The 26010-nt window shown below is 42.3% G+C and overlaps 2 protein-coding genes across 3 annotated transcripts; one reads left to right on the forward strand and one right to left on the reverse strand.

Moving 5' to 3' along the window:
• Positions 1–6: 6 nt before the first annotated feature.
• On the reverse strand, positions 7–4217 carry LOC139389610 (cytochrome c oxidase subunit 6A, mitochondrial-like). Its single transcript, XM_071136457.1, has 3 exons — positions 4001–4217; positions 503–651; positions 7–313 (listed from the first exon to the last, which is right to left on the reverse strand). The coding sequence occupies exons 1-3, from the start codon at positions 4101–4103 to the stop codon at positions 224–226; spliced, it is 342 nt and encodes a 113-aa protein (XP_070992558.1). The 5' UTR covers positions 4104–4217; the 3' UTR covers positions 7–223.
• A 106-nt stretch (positions 4218–4323) lies between these two features.
• Positions 4324–25194, forward strand: LOC139389740 (phospholipase A2, minor isoenzyme-like). 2 transcript variants are annotated; one of them, XM_071136661.1, is made up of 4 exons: positions 4324–4397; positions 4915–5043; positions 24644–24771; positions 24948–25194. In XM_071136661.1, exons 2-4 carry the CDS (start codon positions 4931–4933, stop codon positions 25070–25072), a joined length of 366 nt encoding a protein of 121 aa, XP_070992762.1. In that variant the 5' UTR covers positions 4324–4397; positions 4915–4930; the 3' UTR covers positions 25073–25194. The 2 variants fall into 2 exon arrangements, with proteins under 2 accessions (XP_070992762.1, XP_070992761.1); XM_071136660.1 differs by lacking the exons at positions 4324–4397; positions 4915–5043 and adding exons at positions 20258–20291; positions 20459–20600.
• Positions 25195–26010: the final 816 nt, after the last annotated feature.

The raw sequence follows: 26010 nt of genomic DNA on the forward strand, positions 1-26010 counted from the left end.
AACACATTTTGGTAATATTTATTTTAGTTAAGTTTAAGCACACATTGTGTTAAATGGTCCAGAAAGGTTTTACTATCATTGAGTCCCTTGTGACAAGTATGCATAGTTAAACATAATGGAATAGAGGAGTGTAAACTGTTTGAAGAGCGTGGTCTAGTAACAGAGTAAAGAATTGAGGGAAGACTCTGGTCCCAGTGTATGAGGTAATCTGGAAGAAGAGTGATCATTCTTCGCGTCCTTCATAGCCATCAGGGAGGGCATTTACTTCAGGGTTGTGGAACAGGCTCTTGTTGCCATCACCCCATGGGAAACGCTGGTGAGAGACAAGAGTTAAGTTAACATAATGACAAATTCAACTAACAAGGGGCACATTAAAATGTGTAAATACTCTAGACACAATTACAGTGACTATAATACCAAAAACTATACGATCAGAGGTGTTTTGCAACAACTGGATGCATTTATTATTTTGCCATAAAACATTTTTAAACTTGAATCAGACCTTGCTGCGAATGCGAAGGTGGCTGTAAGGTACGAACTCAGGTTCCACATGGTGTGCAGCATGTTGCTGCATCTTCAGGTACATGTTCAACATGCACACTGCAACCCCCGGAAGGGCAACTACAAAGGAGAGGATCTTCCATGTTCTGGCTGGAGAAGTAGCAAGAACAAATTTAATTTGATGAGTAACACTGAAGCAAAGGCTTTATTTACACTTAAGCAATACATTTGATCTTAATTTTCAGCAACATAATTAAATCACAATGGATTCATTTTTGAATGAAGCAGCTGCCTGTTAGCTGTTGAGTCAGTGGAGAAATTAGCTAGCTATGTTGTGCTAAATGGCAATGTGAACCGTTTAGCTAACATTAGCTAGAAAGCAAACTGGCAGTATTGGAAATTGGAGTGAGTTAAATGTTTTATTCGTCATTTATTGCTAGGTAGCTATCTTGGTAAAGCATTGTGCTGCACTTACCACCCAAATTTCATATGAAATGTGTGTGACTGCCTGGCTCAGTTTAGTTATCTAGCTAAAGTTAACTTGCCAATGAGCATGTGCACAGTATCAAACTGAACACAACTAAAAAAGAAATCATATCTTTTTTTTCTATATGCAGATTTCCTTAGTTAGAATAATTCTGATGACATGGGGGATGGATTACACCGGGAAAAGTGCCCTCTAATTGCTCGTGACTTCTCTGGCTCCCCACATGGAGGTTTGTGCTCTCCGAATGGCTCAAAGTCAAGTTCTCGGCCACTGACAAGCATTGTGATTCTACAAGTAGAAAAACGGCAGGTTCGTTGGCACCAGGTCGATACGCAGTAGGGTCGTCTTGTTCTAGAAAGAGAAGGAACGGCCTCCTACTGCGCTAAGTACCTGACATCCCCCGGGACTGCCATGCATAAGAAATATCAGCCCACACAGAGAAGCACGAGATTGCACTTCAGTTTTCCCCTTTAGTTAACACAACATTTCCCTTCGAATTAATGCAATATTAGCTACTTTCAATGAAACATACCAAAACTAACTATGCAAAGGATTGTCTTGTATTCAGAGCGTATTGGAGTAGGATTCTATTGCATTGAAAGGCATGACTCCGGCCCATATTCTATACAGACTGGTGAGCCATAACCAATCAGAGCTGCAGTATCCATGCGTCACCGTAAGGATGGTGCCAGGTTTCCTCCAGATGTGACGCTTAGCATTCAGGCCAAAAAGTTTAATCTTGGTTTCATCAGACCAGAGAATCTTGTTTCTCATGGTCTGAGAGTCTTTAGGTGCCTTTTGGCAAACTCCAAGTGGTCTGTCATGTGTCTTTTACTGAGGAGTGGCTTCCATCTGGCCACTACCATAAAGGCCTGATTGGTGGAGTGCTGCAGAGATGGTTATCCTTCTGGAAGGTTTTCCACACAGGAACTCTGGAGCTATGTCAGTGACCATTGGGATCTTGGTCACCTCCCTGGGCTAAGGCCCTTCTCCCCCGATTGCTAAGTTTGGCCAGGCGGCCTTCTCTAAGAAGAGAGTCTTGGTGGTTCCAAAGTTCTTCCATTTAAGAATGATGGAGGCCACTTATCTTGGGGACCTTCAATGCTGCAGACATTTTTTGGTGTCCTTGTGCCTCAACACAATCCTGTCTCGGAGCTCTACTGACAATTCCTTCGACCTCATGGCTTGGTTTTTGCTATGAAATGCACTGTCAACAGTGGGACTATATATAGCCCGGTGTGCCCCTTTTAAAATAATTTCCAATCAATTGAACCTACCACAGGTGGATTCCAATCAAATTATAGAAATATCAAGGATGATCAATTTGAATCTCATAGCAAAGGCTCTGAATACTTATGTTTTTTTATTTATTTAATATATATATATATATATATATATGCAAAAATGTCTAAACCTGTTTTTGCTTTGCCATTATGGGGTAGTGTGTGCGATTACAATTTTAAAAAATCCTCACTTTTAGAATAAGCCTGTAACATAACATTTTGAAAAAGGGAAGGTGTTTGAATACTTTCCGAGTGCAATTTATCCAAATGGTCAATTTGATGTCATTTTAAAATTAAATATTTTGTTCTTCTTTCAAAAACAAGTACATTTCAAAGTGACCCCAAACTATTGAACTGTAGTGTATACCCCCCCCAAAAAAATGTTTTGATTGAGCTATTTCAGCCACACCTTGTTGCTGACAGGTGTATATAAAAATAATCGAGAACACAGCCATGCAATCTCCATAGACAAACATTGGCAGTAGAATGGCCTTACTGAAGAGCTCAGTCACTTTCAACGTGGTACTGTCATAGGATGCCACCTTTAAAACAAGTTAGTAAATAATTTCTGCCCAGCTAGAGCTGCCCCGGTCAACTTTATGTGCTGTTATTGTGAAGCCCACAACAGGGACGCTGAGTGCTGAAGCATGTAAAAATCATCTCTCCTCGTTTGCGACACTCACTACAGAGTTCCAAACTGCCTCTTGGAAGCAACGTCAGCACAAGAACTGTTCGTCTGGAGCTTCATTAAACGGGTTTCCATGGCCGAACAACCGCACACAAGCCTAAGATTTCCATGCGCAATGCCAAGCGTTGGCTGGAGGGGTGTTACGCTCGCCACCATTGATCTCTGGAGTGACAAATCACACTTCACCATCTGGCAGTCTGATGGAAAAATATGTGTTTGGCGGATGGCACGAGAACGCTACCTGCCCCAATGCAGTGCCAACTGTAAAGTTTGAATGAGGAATAATGGTCTGGGGCTGTTTTTCATTGTTTGGGCTAGGCCCCTTAGCGTTAAGATTTCCCTTCACTGGAACTACAACATACAATGACATTCTAGACGCTTCTGTGCTTCCAACTTTGTAGCAACAGTTTGGGAAAGGCCCTTTCCTGTTTCAGCATGACAATTCCCCTGTGCACAAACGAGGTCATTACAGAAATGTGTCAATCAGTGTGGAAGAACTTGATTGGCCTGCATAGAGCCCTGAACTCAACCCCATCAAACACCTTTGGGATTAATTGGAAAGCCGACTGCGAGCCAGGCCTAATCACCCAACACCTGTGCCCTACCTCACTAATGCTTGTGGTTGAATGGAAGGAAGTCCCAGCAGCCATATTCCAAAATCTAGTGGAAAGCCTTCCCAGAAGAGTGGAGGCGGATATAGCAGCAACGGGGGGACCAACTCCATATTAATGCCCATGATTGTGGAATGAGATGTTCGATGAGCAGGTGTCATACTTTAGGTCATGTAGTGTTGCTAGCCATCTGGCTAGTATAGGTGGGACTTGAATTGCCAACAACTCCTGTGTATGTGGTTGATTTGCCAAGTTCCTGTAGCTAACGTTAACTTAGCTAGTTACATTAGTAACATTCTCTTATGCTGCCTCACGCTAAAGTTACGTTGGCTAACGAGCAAGGTCACTACGTTATCATGTCCTTCAAACAAGTGTTTATGTCTTGTCATTACTAAATCGTTTCATTTGAGAAATGTTTGTGTGGGCTTACCTGTTTGCTCCCCATGACTATGGGCCGCTGAGGCAGAGAGTTGACGGGTCTGGATTATTGAGGACCGTAGGAGAGCTTGCGAAATTCTTCCAAAAGACACCATTTTCGCAGTCTTTCTGACCGATCAGATGAACGGAAGTGATGTAGGGGGAAACGTCCTCTTCTAATGGGGCTCCACGGTAGACGCGTACCCAAGGTAGCTGTCACTATAAACTACCCTGGGTGGGTACGTTCAAGCCAATCACTGCGCACCATTATTTTTTAGCGTCAAACCAATCAGTGCGCAGAATTTTATTCCGCACAACATAAACATAGAGCCTTGCCTTGCTAGCTTGCTACAGTAATTTCACTTGTGCATACATTTAGCTATATCCATTTCCTACATGTATTAGCGATTGTAAGTACACTAATAAATATTAACGTGAAAACGTAATTGTAAAATGAATGGTAAACTAAGGCTAAAACTCCTCAGTAGATTAGCTATAACTAGCTACGTTTGCTGCAAGGTAACTAGCCATGGGCGAACCTAGGCTTTTTGATGGCTTTTTGCAAATCCAGTTCGGTTTCCATGTCGCCATCACTGATTTTCACGGTTTAAATGTGAAAACAACGTTGATTCAACCAGTTTTTACCCCAGTGATACTTTATCCCTTATGCCTGCTTGTACAATGTTTTTCATTGTTGCCAACAGATGTCCCCATTATCTGGTGTTGTGATATCCCTCTAGTCCTGATGTGCATTGTCTGAGTCTATTTTGTCCCTTGGCTGTTATCTGCCCTTACCAATGTTTGTACCATTTTTGTGTTGTTGCCATAGGTCTCCCTTAATATACTGCCTAGGTGCACAGGGTACGGCCAGTGGCAAGCCTTTTAGCACTGCATTTTGTAATGCATTTAATTTAATTGTCTACACAGAAATGGACTACTTAAAATGGTCCACCACATTGGGTCCAAGGAGGAAGTGATGCAGGAGTGGTCCATGATGACACACCGACGGTCCAGTGCTTTTACAAAGGCTGTTCACTTATATGGCAGCATTCCTTGGTAGGTACTTACCTGAACAACACATTATAACACTGTCATAAAGATGTTCTTATACCACAGTGTTAGAATGCCAGTTAGTGTATTTGGAAAGTATTCAGACCCCTTGACTTTTTCTACATTTTGTTACGGTACAGCCTTATTCAAAAATGTATTAAATAGTTTAAAACCCCATAATGACCTAGCAAAGAACAGGTTTAGAAATGTTTGCAAATGTATAAAAAAAACTGATCACATTTACATAAGTATTCAGACCCTTTACTCAGTGCTTTGTTGTAGCACCTTTGGCAGCCTCGAGTCTTCTTGGGTATGACGCTACGAGCTTGACAACTGTATTTGGGGAGTTTCTCCCATTCTCTGCAGATCCTCTCAAGCTCTGTCAGGTTGGATCGGGAGTGTTTCTGCACCGATATTTTGAGGTTTCTCCAGAGATCGGGTTCAAATCCGGGCTCTGGCTGGACCTCTTGGACATTCAGAGACTTGTCCCGAAGCCACTCCTGCATTGTCTTGGCTGTGTGCTTGGGGTCATTGTCCTGTTGGAAGGTGAACCTTCGCCCCAGTCTGAGGTCCTGAGCAGGTTTTCAACAAGGATCTCTGTACTTTTCGCCGTTCAAATTTGCCTCGATCTTTGCCAGTCCCTGCCGCTGAAAAACATCCCCACATCCCCCTGCGTCACCTTAGGGAAGGTGCTAGGTTTTCTTCAGACTTGGCATTCAGGCCAAACAGTTCAATCTTGGTTTCATCAGACCAGGGAATTTTGTTTCTCATGGTCTGAGAGTCTTAACCTCTCTAGGGTATGTTGTACACCTGGCCAACATCCAGTGAGATTGCAGAGCGCCAAATTCAAATACAGAAATACTCATAATAAAAATTCAGAAAAGATACAACTATTTTACATAGGTTTAAAGATTAACTTCTTGTGAATCCAACCATGGTGTCAGATTTCAAAAATGCTTTACTGCGAAAGCATACCTTAAAATGATTTGAGAACATAGCCCAGCAGACAAATCATTACAAACAGTAACCAGCCAAGTAGAAGAGTTACACAAGTCAGAAATAGAGAGAAAATTAATCACTTACCTTTGATGATCTTCATATGGTTGCACTCAGAAGACATAAATTTATTCAATAAATGTTAATTTTGTTCGATCAAGTTTCTCTTTATATCCGAAAACCTCAGTTTGGTTTGCGCGTTTTCTTCAGTAATCCACAGCCTCAAACGCAGTCACAACAGGCAGACGACAAATCCAAATTCTATCCGTAAAGTTCATAGAAACATGTCAAACAATGTTTATATTCAATTCTCAGGTTGTTTTTAGCCTAAATAATCGATAATATTTCAACCGGACAATAACGTTGTCAATATAAAAGGTAAACAAGAAAGGCACTCTCTCGGTCGCACGCATGAAAAAGCTCTGTGACACGGCAGGGTCCACTCATTCAGACTGCTCTTACTCCCTCATTTTTCAGAATACAAGCCTGAAACAATTTCTAAAGACTGTTGACATCTAGTGGAAGGCATAGGAACTGCAATTTGAGTCCGAAGTCAATGGATACTGTAATGGCATTGAATAGAAAACTACAAAACAAAAACAAAAAATACTTCCTGAATGGATTTTTCTCAGGTTTTCACCTGCCAAATCAGTTCTGTTATACTCAGACACTATTTTAACAGTTTTGGAAACTTTAGAGTGTTTTCTATCCAAATCTGCCAATTATATGCATATCCCATCTTCTGGGCCTGAGTAGAAGGCAGTTTAATTTGGGCACACTTTTCATCCAAAATTCCAAATGCTGCCCCCTACCCTAGATAAGTTAATTCACCTCTTATGCAAGGGGGCAGTATTTTCATGTCCGGATGAAAAGCATGCCCAAAGTAAACTGTCTGTTACTCAGGCCCAGAAGCTAGAATATGCATATAATTAGTATATTTGGATAGAAAACATTCAAAAGTTCCTAAAACTGTTAAAATAAATAAATAAATAAATAAATAATTGAAATAATGTCTGTGAGTATAACAGAAGTCATATGGCAGGCAAAAACCTGAGACAAATCCAACCAGGAAGTGGGAAATCTGAGGTTTAGTTTTTCAAGTGATTGCCTATCCAATATACAGTGTAAATGGGGTCAGATTGCACTTCCTAAGGCTTCCACTAGATGTCAACAGTCTTTAGAACATTGTTTCAGGCTTATATTGTGAAAGGGGAGCGAATAAGTGCTGTTTCAACCAGGGGTCTGGTTGAAAGCCTTTAGTTTAGTCACGCACGGCCGTGAGCATGAGCTCCGTTCTCTTTCATTTCTAATGACAAAGGAGTTGTCCGGTTGGAATATTATTGAAGATTTATGATAAAAACATCCTAATGATTGATTATATACATCGTTTGACATGTTTCTACAAACTGTAATGGAACTTTTGTGACTTTTCATCTGTAGTTAGTGCGCAAGGCGTTGGACATAAATGATGGACTTTATAAAACAAAACAAACATTTATTGTGGAACTGGGATTCCTGGGAGTGCATTCCGATGAAGATCATCAAAGGTAAGTGAATATTTATAATGCTATTTCTGACTTTTGTTGACTCCACAACATGGCGGGTATCTGTATGGCTTGTTTTGGTGGCTGAGCGCTGTACTCAGATTATCGCGTGATGTGCTTTCGGCGAAAAGCTTTTTTGAAATCTGACACAGCGGTTGCATTAAGGAGAAGTTTCTTTAAAACTATGCATAACACTTGTATTTTCATCAACGTTTATGATGAGTATTTCTGTAAATTGATGTGGCTCTCTGCAAAATCACTGGATGTTTTGGAGGCAAAATATTACTGAACATAACGCACCAATGTAAACTGAGATTTTTGGATATAAATATTAACTTTATCGAACAAAACATACATGTATTGTGTAACATGAAGTCCTATGAGTGCCATCTGATGATCATCATCAAAGGTTAGTGATTCATTTTATCTCTATTTCTGCTTTTTGTGACTCCTCTCTTTGGCTGGAAAATGGCTGTTTTTTTGTGACTAGGCGCTGACCTAACATAATCACATGGTATGCTTTCGTCGTAAAGCCTTTTTGAAATCGGACACTGTGGTTGGATTAACAACAAGTTTATCTTTAAAATGGTGTATAAACTTGTATGTTTAAGGAATTTTAATTATGAGATTTCTGTTGTTTGAATTTCGCGCCCTGCACTTTCGCTGGCTGTTGTCAAATCGATCCCGTTAACGGGATTTGAGCCATAAGAAGTTGTTTAAGGTGCCTTTTGGCAAATTCCAAGCGGACTGTTGTGTGCCTTTTACTGAGGAGTGGCTTCCGTCCGGCCACTACCATGAAAGCCTGATTGGTGGAGTGCTGCAGAGATGGAAGAACCTTTCAGAAGGACAACCATCTCTACAGAGGAAATCTAGAGCGCTGTCCGTGACCATCAGGTTCTTGGTCACCTCCCTGACCGAGGCCCTTCTCCCCCAATTGCTCAGTTTGGCCTGGCGGCCGTCTCTAGGAAGAGTCTTGGTGGTTACAAACTTCTTCCATTTAAGAATGATGGAGGTCACTGTGTTCTTGGGGTCATTCAATGCTGCAGACATTTTTTGGTACCCTTCCCCAGATCTGTGCATCCACACAATCCTGTCTCGGAGCTCTACTGACAATTCCTTCGGCCTCATAGCTTGGTTTTTGCTCTGACATGCACTGTCATCTGTGGGACCTTTTTATATAGACAGGTGTGTGCCTTTCCAAATCATGTCCAATCAATTTAATTTACCACAGATGGACTCCAATCAAGTTGTAGAAATATCAAGGATGATTGATGGAAACAGGATGCACCTGAGCTCAATTTTGAGTCTCATAGCAAAGTGTCTGAATACTTATGTAAATAAGGTATTTCTTTTGAATTCATTTGCAAAAATATCAACACCAGGGGTCTCCCGGGTGGCGCAGTGGTTAAGGGCGCTGTACTGCAGCGCCAGCTGTGCCATCAGAGTCCTGGGTTCGCGCCCAGGCTCTGTCGTAACCGGCCGCGACCGGGAGGTCCGTGGGGCGACGCACAATTGGCCTAGCGTCGCCCGGGTTAGGGAGGGCTTGGTCGGTAGGGGTTTCCTTGTCTCATCGCGCACCAGCGACTCCTGTGGCGGGCTGGGCGCAGTGTACGCTAGCCAAGGTGGCCAGGTGCACGGTGTTTCCTCCGGCGCATTGGTGCGGCTGGCTTCCGGGTTGGATGTGCGCTGTGTTAAAGAAGCAGCGGCTTGGTTGGTTGTGTATCGGAGGACGCATGACTTTCAACCTTCGTCTCTCCCGAGCCCGTACGGGAGTTGTAGCGATGAGACAAGATAGTAGCTACTACAACAATTGGATACTACGAAATTGGGGAGAAAAAGGGGTAAAATTCAAAAAAAAAAAAAAAAAAATATCAACACCTGTTTTCGCTTTGTCGTTATGTGTAGATTGCTGAGGAAATGTTTTTATGTAATCCATTTTAGAATAAGGCTGTAACGTAACTATGGAAAAAGTCAAGGGGTCTGAATACTTTCCGAAGGCACTGTATATAACTCTGTGTTGTTGTATGTGTCGAACTGGCCAGGTCGCAATTGTAAATGAGAACTTCTTCTCAACTTGCCTACCTGGTTTAATAAAGGTAAAACAAATAATAAATCTGCATGGTTGCTAGACAAAAGCTAATGTTATTGCCTGTGAGATAATGGAAGACATTACAGGTACTGTGTATGTACAGTTGAAGTCAGAGGTTTACATACACCTTGGCCAAATACATTTAAACTCAGTTTCACAATTCTTGACATTTAATCCTAGTAAAGAATTCCCTGTCTTAGGTCAGTTAGGATCACCACTTTTTATTTTAAGAATGTGAAATGTCAGAATAGTATTAGTGATTTATTTCAGCTTCTATTCTTTCATCACATTCCCAGTGGGTCAATTAGTATTTGGTAGCATTGCCTTTAAATTGTTTAACTTGGGTCAAACGTTTCGAGTAGCCTTCCACAAGCTTCCCACAATAAGTTGGGTGAATTTTGGCCCATTCCTCCCGACAGAGCTGGTGTAACTGAGTCAGGTTTGTAGGCCTCCTTGCTCACACACACTTTTTCAGTTCTGCTCACAAATGTTCTATGAGATTGAGGTCAGGGCTTTGATGGCCACCCCAATACCTTGACTTTGTTGTCCTTAAGCCATTTTGCCACAACTTTGGAAGTATGCTTGGGGTCATTGTCCATTTGGAAGACCCATTTGCAACCAAGCTTTAAGTTCCTGAATGATGTCTTGGGATGTTGCTTCAATATATCCACAGAATTGTCCTTTGCTCATGATTTAATCTATTTTGTGAAGTGCACCAGTCCCTCCTGCAGCAAAGCACCCCCACAGCATGATACTGCCACCCCCGTGCTTCACGGTTGTGATGGTGTTCTTCAGCTTGCAAGCCTCCCCCTTTTTCCTCCAAACATAAGGGCTACTTAATGTTAGATCCCTCACTTCCAAGGCAGTTATAGTCAATTAACTAATCACTGATCATAATCTTGATGTGATTGGCCTGACTGAAACATGGCTTCAGCCTGATGAATTTACTGTGTTAAATGATTCCTCACCTCCTGGTTACACTAGTGACCATATCCCTCAAAGGCGAAGGTGTTGCTAACATTTACGATAGCAAATTTCAATTTACAAAAAAAACCTGACGTTTTCGTCTTTTGAGCTTCTAGTCATGAAATCTATGCAGCCTACTCAATCACTTTTTATAGCTACAGGCCTCCTGGGCCATATACAGCGTTCCTCACCGAGTTCCCTGAATTCCTATCGGACCTTGTAGTCATGGCAGATAATATTCACATTTTTGGTGACTTTAATATCGACGAGGAAGTCCACAGACCCACTCCAAAAGGCTTTTGGAGCCATCATCGACTCAGTGGGTTTTGTCCAACATGTCTACGGACCTACTCACTGCCACAGTCATACTCTGGACCTAGTTTTGTCCCATGGAATAAATGTTGTGGATCTTAATGTTTTTCCTCATAATCCTGAACTATTGGACCACCATTTTAATACGTTTGCAATCGCAACAAATAATCTGCTCAGACCCCAACCAAGGAGCATCAAAAGTTGTGCTATAAATTCTCAGACAACCCAAAGATTCCTTGATGCCCTTCCAGACTCCCTCGGCCTACCAAAGGATGTCAGAGGACAAAAATCAGTTAACCACCTAACTGAGGAACTCAATTTAACATTGCGCAATACCCTAGATGCAGTTGCACCCCTAAAAACTAAAAACATTTGTCATAAGAAACTAGCTCCCTGGTATACAGAAAATACCCGAGCTCTGAAGCAAGCTTCCAGAAAATGGCGCCACACCAAACTGGAAGTCTTCCGACTAGCTTGGAAAGACAGTACCGTGCAGTATCGAAGAGCCCTCACTGCAGCTCGATCCTCCTATTTTTCCAACTTAATTGAGGAAAATAAGAACAATTCAAAATGTATTTTTGATACTGTCGCGAAGCTAACTAAAAAGCAGCATTCCCCAAGAGAGGATGGCTTTTACTTCAGCAGTAATACATTCATAAAACTTCTTTGAGGAAAGATCATGATCATTAGAAAGCAAATTACGGACTCCTCTTTAAATCTGCGTATTCCTCCAAAGCTCAGTTGTCCTGAGTCTGCACAACTATGCCATAACTTAGGATCAAGGGAGACACTCAAGTGTTTTAGTACTATATCTCTTGACACAATGATGAAAATAATCATGGCCTCTAAATCGTCAAGCTGCACACTGGACCCTATTCCAACTAAACTACTGAAAGAGCTGCTTCCTGTGCTTGGCCCTCCTATGTTGAACATAATAAACATCTCTCTATCCACCGGATGTGTACCAAACTCACTAAAAGTGGCAGTAATAAAGCCTCTCTTGAAAAAGCAAAACTTGACCCAGAAAATATAAAAAAACTATCGGCCTATATCGAATCTTCCATTCCTCTCTAAAATTTTAGAAAAAGCTGTTGCGCAGCAACTCACTGCCTTCCTGAAGACCAACAATGTATATGACATGCTTCAGTCTGGTTTTAGACCCCATCATAGCACTGAGACTGCACTTGTGAAGGTGGTAAATTACCTTTTAATGGCATCAGACCGAGGCGCTGCATCTGTCCTCGTGCTCCTAGACCTTAGTGCTGCTTTTGATACCATGGATCACCACAGAGATTGGAAACCCAAATTGGTCTACAAGGACAGGTTCTGGTCTGGGTTTAGATCTTATCTGTCGGAAATATATCAGTTTGTCTCTGAGAATGGTTTGTCCTCTGACAAATCAACTGTAAATTGGTTCCGTTTTTAGGACCACTATTTTCACTATATATTTTACCTCTTGGGGATGTCATTCAAAAACATAATGTTAACTTTCACTGCTATGCGGATGACACACAGCTGTACATTTCAATGAAACATGGTGAAGCCCCAAATTTGCCCTCACTGGAAGCCTATGTTTCAGACATAAGGAAGTGGATGGCAGCAAATGTTATACCTTTAAACTCGGACAAAACAGAGATGCTTGTTCTAGGTCCCAAGAAATAAAGAGATCTTCTGTTGAATCTGACAATTAATCTTGATGGTTGTACAGTCGTCTCAAATAAAACCTGAAGGACATCGGCGTTACTCTGGACCCTGATCTCTATTTTGACGAACATATCAAGACTGTTTCAAGGACAGCTTTTTTCCATTTACATAACATTGCAAAAATCAGACATTTTCTGTCCAAAAATTATGCAGAAAAATGAATCCATGCTTTTGTTACTTCTAGGTTAGACTACTGTAATGCTCTACTTTCCGGCTACCCGGATAAAGCACTAAATAAACTTCAGTTAGTGATAAATACGGCTGCTAGAATCCTGACTAGAACCAAAAAATGTGATCATATTACTCCACTGCTAGCCTCCATACACTGGCTTCCTGTTAAGGCAAGGGCTGATTTCAAGGTTTTACTGCTAACTTACAAAGCATTACATGGGCTTGCTCCTACCTATCTTTCCGATTTGGTCCTGCCGTACATACCTACACGTACACTACGGTCACAAGACGCAGGCCTCCTTACTGTCCCTAGAATTTCTAAGCAAACAGCTGGAGGCAGGGCTTTCTCCTATAGAGCTCCATTTTTATGGAATGGTCTGCCTACCCATGTGAGAGACGCAGACTCGGTCTCAACCTTTACGTCTTTATTGAAGACTCATCTCTTCAGTAGGTCCTATGATTGAGTGTAGCCTGGCCCAGGAGTGTGAAGGTGAACGGAAAGGCACTGGAGTGACTAACCGCCCTTGCTGTCTCTGCCTGGCCAGTTCCCCTCTCTCCACTGGGATTCTTTGCCTCTAACCCTATTACAGGGGCTAAGTCACTGGTTAACTGGTGCTCTTCCATGCCGTCCCTAGGAGGGGTGCGTCACTTGAGTGGGTTGAGTCACTGACGTGGTCTTCCAGTCTGGGTTGGCGCCCCCCCCTTGGGTTGTGCCGTGGCGGAGATCTTTGTGGGCTATACTCGGCCTTGTCTCAGGATGGTAAGTTGGTGGTTGAAGATATCCCTCTAGTGGTGTGGGGGCTGTGCTTTGGTAAAGTGGGTGGGGTTATATCCTGCCTGTTTGGCCCTGTCCGGGGGTATCATCGAATGGGGCCACAGTGTCTCATGACCCCTCCTGTCTCAGCCTCCAGTATTTATGCTGCAGTAGTTTGTGTCGGGGGGCTACGGTCAGTCTGTTATATCTGGAGTATTTATCCTGCCTTATCCGGTGTCCTGTGTGAATTTAAGTATGCTCTCTCTAATTCTCTCTTTCTTTCTCTCGGAGGACCTGCCCTAGGACCATGCCTCAGGACTATCTGGCATGATGACTCTTTGTTGTCCCCAGTCCACCTTGCCGTGCTGCTGCTCCAGTTAACTGTTCTGCCTGCGGCTACGGAACCCTGACCTATTCACTGTGATTACTATTATTTGACCATGCTGGTCATTTATGAACATTTGAACGTCTTGGCCATAATCTGTTAAAATCACCCGGCAATGCCAGAAGAGGACTGGCCACCCCTCAGAGCCTCTTTAGGTTGTTTTTCCTAGCCACCGTGCTTCTAAACCTGCATTGCTTGCTGTTGTTTGTGGTTTTAGGCTGGGTTTCTGTACAGCACTTTGATATATCAGCTGAAGTAAGGACTATATAAATGTGATTTGATAACAATGGTCAAACAGTTTTATTTTTGTTTCATCAGACATTTCTCCAAAAAGTATAATGTTTGTCCCCATGTGCAGTTGCAAATCTTAGTCTGGCTTTTTTATGGTGTTTTTTTTAGCAGTGGCTTCTTCCTTGCTGAGTGGCCTTTCAGGTTATGTGGATTTAGATACTTTTGTATACATTTCCTCCAGCATCTTCACAAGGTCCTTTTTGTTGTTCTGGGATTGATTTGCACTTTTCGCACCAAAGTACATTAATCTCTAGGAGACAGAACGCGTCTCCTTCCAGAGCAGTAGGATGGCTGCGTGGTCCCATGGTGTTTATACTTGCATACTATTGTTTCTACAGATGAAAGTGGTACCTTCAGGTGTTTGGAAATTGTTCCAAGGATGAACCAGACTGAGGTCTACAATTTATTTTGTGAGGCCTTGGCTGATTTCTTTTGAATTTCCCATGATGTCAAGCAAAGATGCACTGAGTTTGAAGGTTGGCCTTGAAATACATCCACAGGTACACCTCCAATTGACTCAAATGATTTCCATTAGCCTTTCAGAAGCTTCTAAAGCCATGACATTTTCTGGAATGTCATGCCAAGCTGTTTAATTCAGTCAATTTAGTGTATGTAAACTTCTGACCCACTGGAATTGTGATACAGTGAATCTGTCTTAATGACTTGTCATGCAAAGTAAATGTCCTAAACAGCTTTCCAAAAATATAGTTTAACAAGAAATTCATGGAGTGGTTGAAAAACAAGTTAATGACACACACTCATTCAAGGGTTTTTCTTTCTTTTGACTTTCCTACCTTGTAGAATAGTAGCGACGACAAACTATGAAATAACACATATGGAATCATGTGGTAACCAAAAAGTGTTAAATTATTTTCTATTGAGATTCTTAGTAGCCACCCTTGGCATTCCCTCAAAGCTTCATGAGGTAGTCACCTGTAATACATTTCAATTAAATAAAGAAACAGGTGTGCCTTAAGTTAATTTGTGGAATTAATTTCCTTCTTAATGCGCTTGAGCCAATCAGTTGTTGTGACAAGGTAGAGGTAGTATACAGAAGAGAGCCCTATTTGGTAAAAGACCATGTCCATATTATGGCAAAAACAGCTCATAAGCAAAGAGAAACGACAGTCCATTACTTTAAAGACATGAATGTCAGTCAATACGGAAAATTAAGAACTTTGAAAGTTTCTTCAAGTGCAGTTGTAAAACCATCAAGCGCTACGATGAAACTGGCTCACGAGGACCGCCACAAGAAAGACCCAGAGCCTTTGGTTTATGTCCCAGATTTTATTTAATAAAAAAATTAAATTAGGAATTATGTGATTAAAAAATAAATAATAATCACATGGACCTCAACCTTTGTATCCCCTTTTACTGGGGTTTCGTCCATATCCATCTGCTTGATGAATTCTGCCATACAAAGCCTGCAAAACAAAAGAACATTACAAATGTGATTTTCTGCTGCAGGAACCCCATAGAGAAACCAGATACCTGCATTACCCCCTGGACCAAAACTAACCCTGACAACCTGCACATCCCTATTCCCTGTGAAGGGAGGCCTTCAAGGAGGTATTTGCCTTGTCTGTGAGCAAATTGGAACAGAAAGGGGTGGAACTGGCACAGAGGGTCAATTCATGTCATTGATATGAACATTCTGGGGAATACAACCTGTTTAACTCAACTATGGAAATGTTACTTTACTTAATAAAGTATAGACAACTGAAAAACTTGACTTGAGCTCATCATACACCCTTATCGTTCCATTACCTCAGAATAGATTTGTTAACAGAATAAGGATATACATGAGTTAACGTACATCATAGGAATGTTTTGTCTAGTCCTTAGTGTCTTTAAAAAAAATGTTTTTACCCCGGGCCACAGACTGGATCACTGAGTCACCTAGGTGATCACTGAGAGATGGCACCTTTGCCTACTTTACTTTACCGCAGACCCTGTAGTAAGTAAAGGCTCCACCCCTCAGTTCAGAAGATTGGTTCTATGATTATGGATTATGATGCGTAAGTAAATTAGAGGCACAAAGATCATACCTCCCCTGTTATTGGTAATGGTGAGGTTAGCATGTTTTGTTGTAGCCTCTAACTTTCTCACTCATCATTCATGATTGTTCTTCATTATCAGGACTAATTTAGAAGTGTTCAGAAACATCTTATTTGCTCACTTAGAAATAATTATTCCAGTCATCATTAACCAATCAGTTCCTATAAGGCAAAACAATCTGAGACAACCAAGCTGTAAATGTATCCAACAAGTTTGCAGAGGCACAAGGCTGTAGTCACTGTGTGCTAGGAATATGGGACCAAATAAACGTGACAACTTTAATACATTAAGTGAATTATTTTCCATTTCTAAAACGGTAAAACATGAAAAAACCCTGTCGCCTCAAACATTTGATCTCAAATACAAAACGCTGGAGTATAGAGCTAACTAAAAGTTTGAAGAGACTGAATGAGGAGATTAATGTATGGAGAAAATACCTGAAGTGATAACTATTTAGATGAACCACCAAGTGAAGTCAAGCGCTGATAACATTGCAGATGCTTGTTCATAATCTCTCCCCTTCCTTCATTCACGCTCCTCCGTTCCCTTTCAGACCCAGCTACTATCAACCATGTCAATTATGATGCATTTGAGATTCCAGTGAGGTAATTAACTTATTGGTAGATAATAGACCATCCCCCAGCCATTGTACAAAACATTGAGTGTTACCCAGCATGGCCCCCTGACCTCTGTCCTCAGGGGACTTGTAGTGAAGACTGGTGGTCCTTCCAGGGTAGTTGCTACCTGGCATCAAAAAGGAAACTCAGCTGGAACAGTGCAAAGGAAAAATTTATCGAGCTGGGAGCACACCTGCTTGTTCTTAACTGTGAGGATGAGCTGGTAAGACAGTTAGGGTCTGTGGGCTATGTGTGCTAAAGGTCCATATGAACAACACAAGCTTTGTAATGACGCCGACTGCACCCTGAAGTAGATTTACATCGGAGGCAAACAGGAAATTATGAACAGTAGACCCATGTTTGCCATGCGCTGTTAGCTATGCCAGTGCTGCTTGATAACATGACATTCTCAGGGTACAGAAGAAAGGATGTATTTCTTTCAGTGACTGTATATAAAAATCACATTATGGCATGGGTTTGTACCAGACTGCTGAGCAGAAGAAGCACACAGTGTTTCACATACGATTAGTCATAGAATGTTTGATTAAAGCTTGGTATGTCAGAATTTAACATATTTTTTTTTCAGGGAATTGTGGGTGAATATGAATAGCAAGGGAGATTTGAAACCGACCAATAATCAACAGAGGCACATATTGGATCACGACAGTTATTGATTTCAAGAGAAGAACATGCTAGTACAGTACTAACAGAAAGAAGGGAGGTGGGCCACTACGGGGGGAGAGAAGGCCAGGTAAATGGCATGGCAAGTTTAAGGGGGAAATAAGAGTGATTTCTCCAATCTACAAGATGCAGATGATGAGAACATCCTAAAGAGGTTACTGTTGCAGAATACAAGTTTTGACTGCATACCTGTCCAGTGGATTCACGGTTGTGCCCAAGCTGCCCTTCCCACAGTAGCAGCCAGTGTCAGTATAGTCCAGCACAGCTGTCAGGGTTGGCCCAATCATGAACTTCCATAGTGCCCATGGGATGGGTTCATGCACCGCCTGCCCTAAAGAGACACACACGAGGGGCCACATACAGAGCGTTCAAATATCCACATGACCATTTTGAGACTGGTCACATACTAGTATTGCTTTACTAACTCGAATGAATAAGTTCAATTTAACAGTATAGCAGCATGGTTGAAATGGGAAGGTGACCCAAAGTCTCATTCTAGAAAACTGACTGTTTTGCCCTTGTGGCATAATGTAAGTGCATTTTACATAACCAGCTGAAATGAGGTACTGTGTAGGTACTGGGTAAAATACCTTGCAGTGCACATTGACTCAACTAAAATAATATTTCCTCAGAAGAAACTATGACAGGACAACTGGACATGAATTACAAGAAAACACTCATACTTTACACTGCTCTGTTACTGAAAAGCATCAAGTCTGCATCAAAGCCCTGTCAACATACAGTATACCTAATAATACTCAGACTGGCAGACAGAAGGCTAACAGCAGCAGTGTGAGAAGCCCTTATTTCTGTGTTGAAGAGAATCAATGATCTAGCACACAAATTATTTATATAGACTCATGGCCTTGAGGGGCGAGCTTTGGATGATTAACAGAGAGTGCCGGATGCAAAGTACACAATTGTACACAGGTTACCATCCCGTAGGTTCGCTCCAACCCTGTTCCTGGAGCGCTACCATCCCGTAGGTTCGCTCCAACCCTGTTCCTGGAGCGCTACCATCCCGCAGGTTCGCTCCAACCCTGTTCCTGGAGCGCTACCATCCCGTAGGGTCGCTCCAACCCTGTTCCTGGAGCGCTACCATCCCGTAGGTTCGCTCCAACCCTGTTCCTGGAGAGCTACCATCCCGTAGGTTCGCTCCAACCCTGTTCCTGGAGAGCTACCATCCCGTAGGTTCACTCCAACCCTGTTCCTGGAGAGCTACCATCCTGTAGGTTTTCACTCCAACCCTAATCTAGCACACCTGATTCTAATAATTAGCTGAACCAGATTAATTAATCTCCAGGAACAGGTTGGAAACACCGGCACAAGAGTATATTACACTATACATCCTTTGTCTTGATCTGATCCACATTCTGATTGTGCCCACATACATCTACACATGATAGTAAACATGTCTCTTATCCATCCACATTGTAACCAGATATCCGGGTCCCTCCCTGTATGTAAGTTATTTGACAGATATTATTTTAAAAGACACATATTGATGCCATAAGTCAATGGCATTACCCACCAATGATTTTAGAGAGCAGGTGGTGATGATTTAAATGGTTTAAAACTTTCACTGTTCCGATCAGTCTATATTTGTAAGGTTTCATCTACACCAGTGTTTCCCCAACACCAGTCCTCGATTAACTCAATAGCACACATTTTTGCTGTAGCCCTGGACAAACTCAACGGTTACAATTTTTTGTATTTATTAGCGATCCCCATCCTCAGTACTCTTCCTGAGGTCCAAACACATTAAGGCACTTACACAAAACAAGACATAACAGTACATCATATAAGAATACACCACTATATAGCTACAACACAAAAGGTATGATACCACCATACAACAATATTACAATGTGTGTGTCTGTACCTGTGTGTCCTTTCACAGTCCCCGCTGTTCCATAAGGTGTACTTTTATGTTTAAAATAAATATATATTTATACTGCTTGCATCAGTTACCTGATGTGGAATATAGTTCCACGTAGTCATGGCTCTATTTAGTGCTGTGCGCCTCCCACAATCTGCTCTGGATTTGGGGAGTGTGAAGAGACCGCTGGTGGCATGTCTTGTGGGGTTGATGACAAGTTGAATCCGATGTGCTTGTCCGGGGCTACATCTAAAATGTGTACTGTTGGGGCTACTCGAGGACTGGAGTTAGAAAACACTGGTCTACACAGGCACTAATTGTTTTTTTGACCAATCGGCACGGAAAAAGATCTGATGTGAAAAGATTTGATGTGATTGGTCAAAATACCAATTAGTGGAAAAATATCAGAATTGGGCTGTGTGTGTAAACGCAGCCTATGATATCCAGACACAATGCATATCTGACTACCTCCAGAGGTGGTCAGGAAGATCTGATCACAATGCGTCTTCTAATCATCTACACCTGTTTAAAAATATGGGCACAATCAGAATGTGGACGTGATCAGGACAAAGGACTGATGTAGGAACCAGGTATAAATGGGGCTATTGATAGCAGCAATCCTTGGTAAACCAGTTTAGCACCAGAGGAAAGTCTTTGGACCCTGAGATGTCATTCAGATTCCTGGCTGAATGACACAACACCTCACCTTATCACTTGTTCTCTTTAGCCTCCCTTCATCCAATATCAGAGGTAAAGTTGGTGTATCCTCTGTCATGCATCCAACCGCCCTCCTGTTGCTGCTGACCGGTAAGACTGTCATGTTCTAATAATGATTAGAACATTGTTGAACCAATGTGGAGTAGGCATTGAATTGATGTCTGTGCCCAGTGGGCTGTAACTCTGTTATATGGAACCTCAATGTCAGGAATATGTGCAGTAGTGTGACTGATAGCTTCATCTCTTTCTTCTGCCAGCCTACGTGGCTCATGGTTCACTGCTGCAATTTGCCAGAATGATCAAGTGCACCCAGCCTGGTGTCAACCCCTTCATGTATAATAACTACGGCTGTTGGTGTGGCTTGGGGGGGACTGGCAATCCAAGGGATGAGCTGGATGGGTAACTGAATTTCATTAAACTTATGTGGGACATCGTGTGTGTATGTGTTTATTTATATATATATATATCACACACACACACACACACACAGTGGGGCAAAAAAGTATTTAGTCAGCCACCAATTGTGCAAGTTCTCCCACTTAAAGATGAGAGGCCTGTAATTTATCATAGGTACACTTCAACTATGACAGACAAAATGAGGAAAAATTGTATGATTTTTTTAATGAATTTATTTGCAAATTATGGTGGAAAATAAGGATTAGGCCAATAACAAAAGTTTATCTCAATACTTTGTTATATACCCTTTGTTGGCAATGACAGAGGTCAAATGTTTTCTGTAAGTCTTCACAAGGGTTTCACACACTGTTGCTGGTATTTTGGCCCATCCCTCTATGCAGATCTCCTCTAGAGCAGTGATGTTTTGGGATTGTTGCTGGGCAACACGGACTTTCAACTCCCTCCAAAGATTTTCTATGGGGTTGAGATCTGGAGACTGGCTAGGCCACTCCAGGACCTTGAAATGCTTCTTACGAAGCCACTCCTTCGTTGCCCGGGCGGTGTGTTTGGGATCATTGTCATGCTGAAAGACCCAGCCACGTTTCATCTTCAATTCCCTTGCTGATGGAAGGAGGTTTTCACTCAAATTCTCACGATACATGGCACCATTCTTTCCTTTACACGGATCAGTCGTCCTGGTCCCTCTGCAGCAAAACAGCCCCAAAGCATGATGTTTCCACCCCCATGTTTCACAGTAGGTATGGTGTTCTTTGGATGCAACTCAGCATTCTTTGTCCTCCAAACACGACGAGTTGAGTTTTTACCAAAAAGTTATATTTTGGTTTCATCTGACCATATGACATTCTCCCAATCTTCTTCTGGATCATCCAAATGCTCGCTAGCAAACTTCAGACGGGTCTGGACATGTACTGGCTTAAGCAGGGGGACATGTCTGGCACTGCAGGATTTGAGTCCCTGGCGGCGTAGTGTGTTACTGATGGTAGGCTTTGTTACTTTGGTCCCAGCTCTCTGCAGGTCATTCACTAGGTCCCCCCGTGTGGTTCTGGGATTTTTGCTCACCGTTCTTGTGATCATTTTGACCCCACGGGGTGAGATCTTGCGTGGAGCCCCAGATCGAGGGAGATTATTAGTGGTCTTGTATGTCTTCCATTTCCTAATAATTGCTCCCACAGTTGATTTCTTCAAACCAAGCTGCTTACCTATTGCAGATTCAGTCTTCCCAGCCTGGTGCAGGTCTACAATTTTGTTTCTGGTGTCCTTTGACAGCTCTTTGGTCTTGGCCATAGTGGAGTTTGGAGTGTGACTGTTTGAGGTTGTGGACAGGTGTCTTTTATACTATAACAAGTTCAAACAGGTGCCATTAATACAGGTAACGAGTGGAGGACAGAGGAGCCTCTTAAAGAAGAAGTTACATGTCTTTGAGCCAGAAAGCTTGCTTGTTTGTAGGTGACCAAATACTTATTTTCCACAATTTGCAAATAAATTCATTAAAAATCCTACAATGTGATTTTCTGGATTTTTTTCTTCTCATTATTTCTGTCATAGTTGACGTGTACCTATGATGAAAATTACAGGCCTCATCTTTTTAAGTGGGAGAACTTGCACAATTTGTGGCTGACTAAATACTTTTGTGTGTGTCTCTCAATTTCGTCAGCCAGCAAATAACTGTCGGTCTCATAGTAATTGACCGTTAATTAACAAACCCATTTAGCAGCTCTTGGCTTCCACACATAGCATACAAGCCCCTGATGCAGACCTTTGGAACATCTACATGCTTGCTTTAGAGTAATTAATGTAACTTTAATTTGTTCTACAAATGTTGGACTGTATGTTTTGATTTTTAATACAAGCTGCATGATGCGCCTCTAATGATTTGTGAGAAGTTGCTTGAAAGTTTTCTGCTTTGTTTTTTACGCAGGCTGTAGACTACATAAGTCACAATTTGACAAGAATTTGATAATGCCTGGAATTTCATGGCGGAATCCCCTTTGGCTGTAATGCACCCTAGAAAAATCCAGGCCTTTTGTGGCCGTTGACCCCTCGTCCCTGAGTGCTGCACGGCTCATCACGTGAGCGGGTCTTTCTTACAGGCTACAAGTGAAGACACACATCGGAGATGCAACTGCGTGCGTCCTTACAAATTCTGAGGTGCATATTGGAAGAACTGTCCACATTTACTTTTCGTCAGCCAACAAGCTGAGTAGGCCTAACGAACAGAAAAAGCACTAGCCTATGTCAATCTACTATCCCCCATAGTACAAAAGTCGACCTATTCTGTGTGAGAAATAAATATTCCAAACAGTCTTGGCCAGTTTTTAAAAAAAGTGTATACTTAAAAAAAAAAAAAAAAGATTTAGCCCTTTCTCCCCAATTCCGTGGTATCCAATTGGAAGTCTCATTAGTCTTGTCTCATCACTGCAACTCCCGTACGGACTCAGGCGAGGCGACGGTTGAGAGCCTTGTGCCCTCCGAAACACAACCCAACCAAGCCGCACTGCTTCTTGACACAATGCCCACTTAACCCAGAAGCCAGACACACCAATGTGTCGGAGGAAACACTGTACGCCTGGCGACCGTGTCAGCGTGCACTGCACTTGGCCCTCCACAGGAGTCGCTAGTGCGCGATGGAACAACGACATCCCTGCCGGCCAAACCCTCCCTTAACTAATTGTGTGCCGCCCCATGGGTCTCCCGGCTGTGACAGCGCTTGGACTCGAAACCAGAATCTCTAGTGGCACAGCTAGCAATGCAGTGCCTTAGACCATTGCACCACTCTGGACTGGGACAGTTGTGGGATGCGATAGATCCCAAATTAATACAACCACTACCATCAACTTTTTTTACGCAGTGTGGCTGACCCAACAGAACGTTTAGCTTAAAATATTGATGAACTATTAGGCTATTTCTTCACATTATAAGAGCAGCAATGCACACATGGTAGTAGGTTATAATCGTGAATGTTGCATTAGTGGAAAACACCATTATCGAAAGTGACCACAAATGCAATTATTCATGTAATGCTTTTATTATAAAGGTGCATTTTTATGGCAAATGATCTTCCCTAAACTTGAACCTCACGCGCTGCTGCTGTATGCCAGTTAGGCTCTACACCCCTTGTAAAGTGGATTATTGTGCTTAATTTTAAGAAGTTATTTGGCCACTTTAGTTGTGATACAAATCTTATTAAAACATAGGCCTCTCGGCTAGGCTACATGACGTGTGCGACTGATTCGAAGAAGTTGCAAAAAAAGGCATTGTTTCTTATGCTGGGCATCATTCACAAGTGATAGGGTAATATTGTCACCCGTTAGACTATTCTTGATTTTTTTTTAAAATATATTATTTACACTGCTCAAAAAAATAAAGGGAACACTTAAACAACCCAATGTAACTCCAAGTCAATCACACTTCTGTGAAATCAAACTGTCCACTTAGGAAGCAACGCTGATTGACAATACATTTCACATGCTGTTGTGCAAATGGAATAGACAACAGGTGGAAATTATAGGCATTTAGCAAGACACCCCCAATAAAGGAGTGGTTCTGCAGATGGTGACCAGACCACTTCTCAGTTCCTATGCTTCCTGGCTGATGTTTTGGTCACTTTTGAATGCTGGCGGTGCTTTCACTCTAGTGGTAGCATGAGACGGAGTCTACAACCCACACAAGTGGCTCAGGTAGTGCATCTCATCCAGGATGGTACATCAACGCGAACTGTGGCAAGAAGGTTTGCTGTGTCTGTCAGCGTAGTGTCCAGAGCATGGAGGCGCTACCAGGAGACAGGCCAGTACATCAGGAGACGTGGAGGAGGCCGTAGGAGGGCAACAACCCAGCAGTTGGATCGCTACTTCCGCCTTTGTGCAAGGAGGAGCACTGCCAGAGCCCTGCAAAAGGACCTCCAGCAGGCCACAAATGTGCATGTGTCTGCTCAAACGGTCAGAAACAGACTCCATGACTCATGGCGGTATGGTCACCACAACAGCCCTGTGTATCTCAAACTCTTTACTTTTTCCTCTTTAACTCAGGTGTTGTGAGGTCCACGACCACTGCTATCAAGCGAGCAGGCATCTTCCAGATTGCCGTCCCGTCATTGATTACCCTTACATCAATCTGTATAGATTCTCTTGCGCTAATGGGCAGGTCTCCTGTTCAGGTAACAACTGAACTCTAGACACAAAATAATTTGTGGACATTTGTATTGTTTATTGCAATCTGTCCAAGCTCTATGAAATTGTCAGATGCACTGACGTTTTGTTGTGAAGGTGCGGTTTCAGCTTTGTCTGCTACTAATGTTCATCATGAGCCTAAACATGTGTCCTTACTCCTCAGCCTCCAGCCACGTGTGCCAGGTCTCAGTGTGTGAGTGTGACCGTGTCGCCACCAACTGCTTTGCCAAGTCGACCTACAACCCTAAGAACAAGAACCTGGACCCCAAAGTCCACTGTCTCTCCTGAGCCAAGTCAAATCTGGAAGCATCACCAACTGTAGATTCACAGAATGTTTATGAATCCTGTTTCATGCATAATGTTTGCTGTAATGGAATTTATTTTGCTAACAAAACTGACAACCTGATTAAATTATTGAATGGCACTTGAGTATTTGTGTTAGTTCTGCGTTATTTAAAGCATAGGTGCCCTACTTGCAACCATTTAAACACTTTATCGGCCAATTTAAATTGTTGCTTTACTTGCACTTGACAGAATGCTAAATTGTAGTCAATTCAAATCTGGTATCAGGATAAATATGACAATGAGTCACCGATTTGTGTACTATGTATTTTTTTTATTAGCTAATCTATAAGTGGTAAATGCAATTTTCGTATATACGGGCTCTTTGTCCCACCTCGCAGGGAAAAAACAGAACTGACAAGATGTATGTAAACAGTATTCTTTATACTGTGATAGACAGTTCCAACCCGTCTGTTGGCCTATCACAGTAGAGGCTGGGTGTGGTTTAAACTTGCTCAGCCTATTGCAGGCGCTCAGGCGGGTCCCCGCCTCTTGGCGCTTCTGTTGATAGATGTAACTGTTGCTGTAAAGAACATCCATACGCTCATACCGTTATCTCGCACCTGGCTCCTGTTATCTAACAAAAGACCGCTTGCAACACGCTCTGAATGTGCCCCCCTCCCAACTCTGTATTTTTCCATCATGAGAAAGGCCTTGAAACTGTCCACTGTCCACTGAAACTGTTAACAATGTTTCAAGTCAGCTATGTTGCATAACACATACATACATCCACACAAGCCAACAGCAGATAATATTCAATCACATATATGGTAACGTGCTATAGTGCATAACACAGAAACCTCTGAAGTGAGTCAGTCAGGATCTGGCAGTGTCTCCATCCGTCTGCTGAGGAGCTCAGTCTCTGGATACACCACTTGCGGCAG

The sequence above is a fragment of the Oncorhynchus clarkii genome, chromosome 30 (genome assembly GCF_045791955.1).
Source record: "Oncorhynchus clarkii lewisi isolate Uvic-CL-2024 chromosome 30, UVic_Ocla_1.0, whole genome shotgun sequence".
Taxonomy (NCBI): Eukaryota; Metazoa; Chordata; class Actinopteri; order Salmoniformes; family Salmonidae; genus Oncorhynchus; species Oncorhynchus clarkii.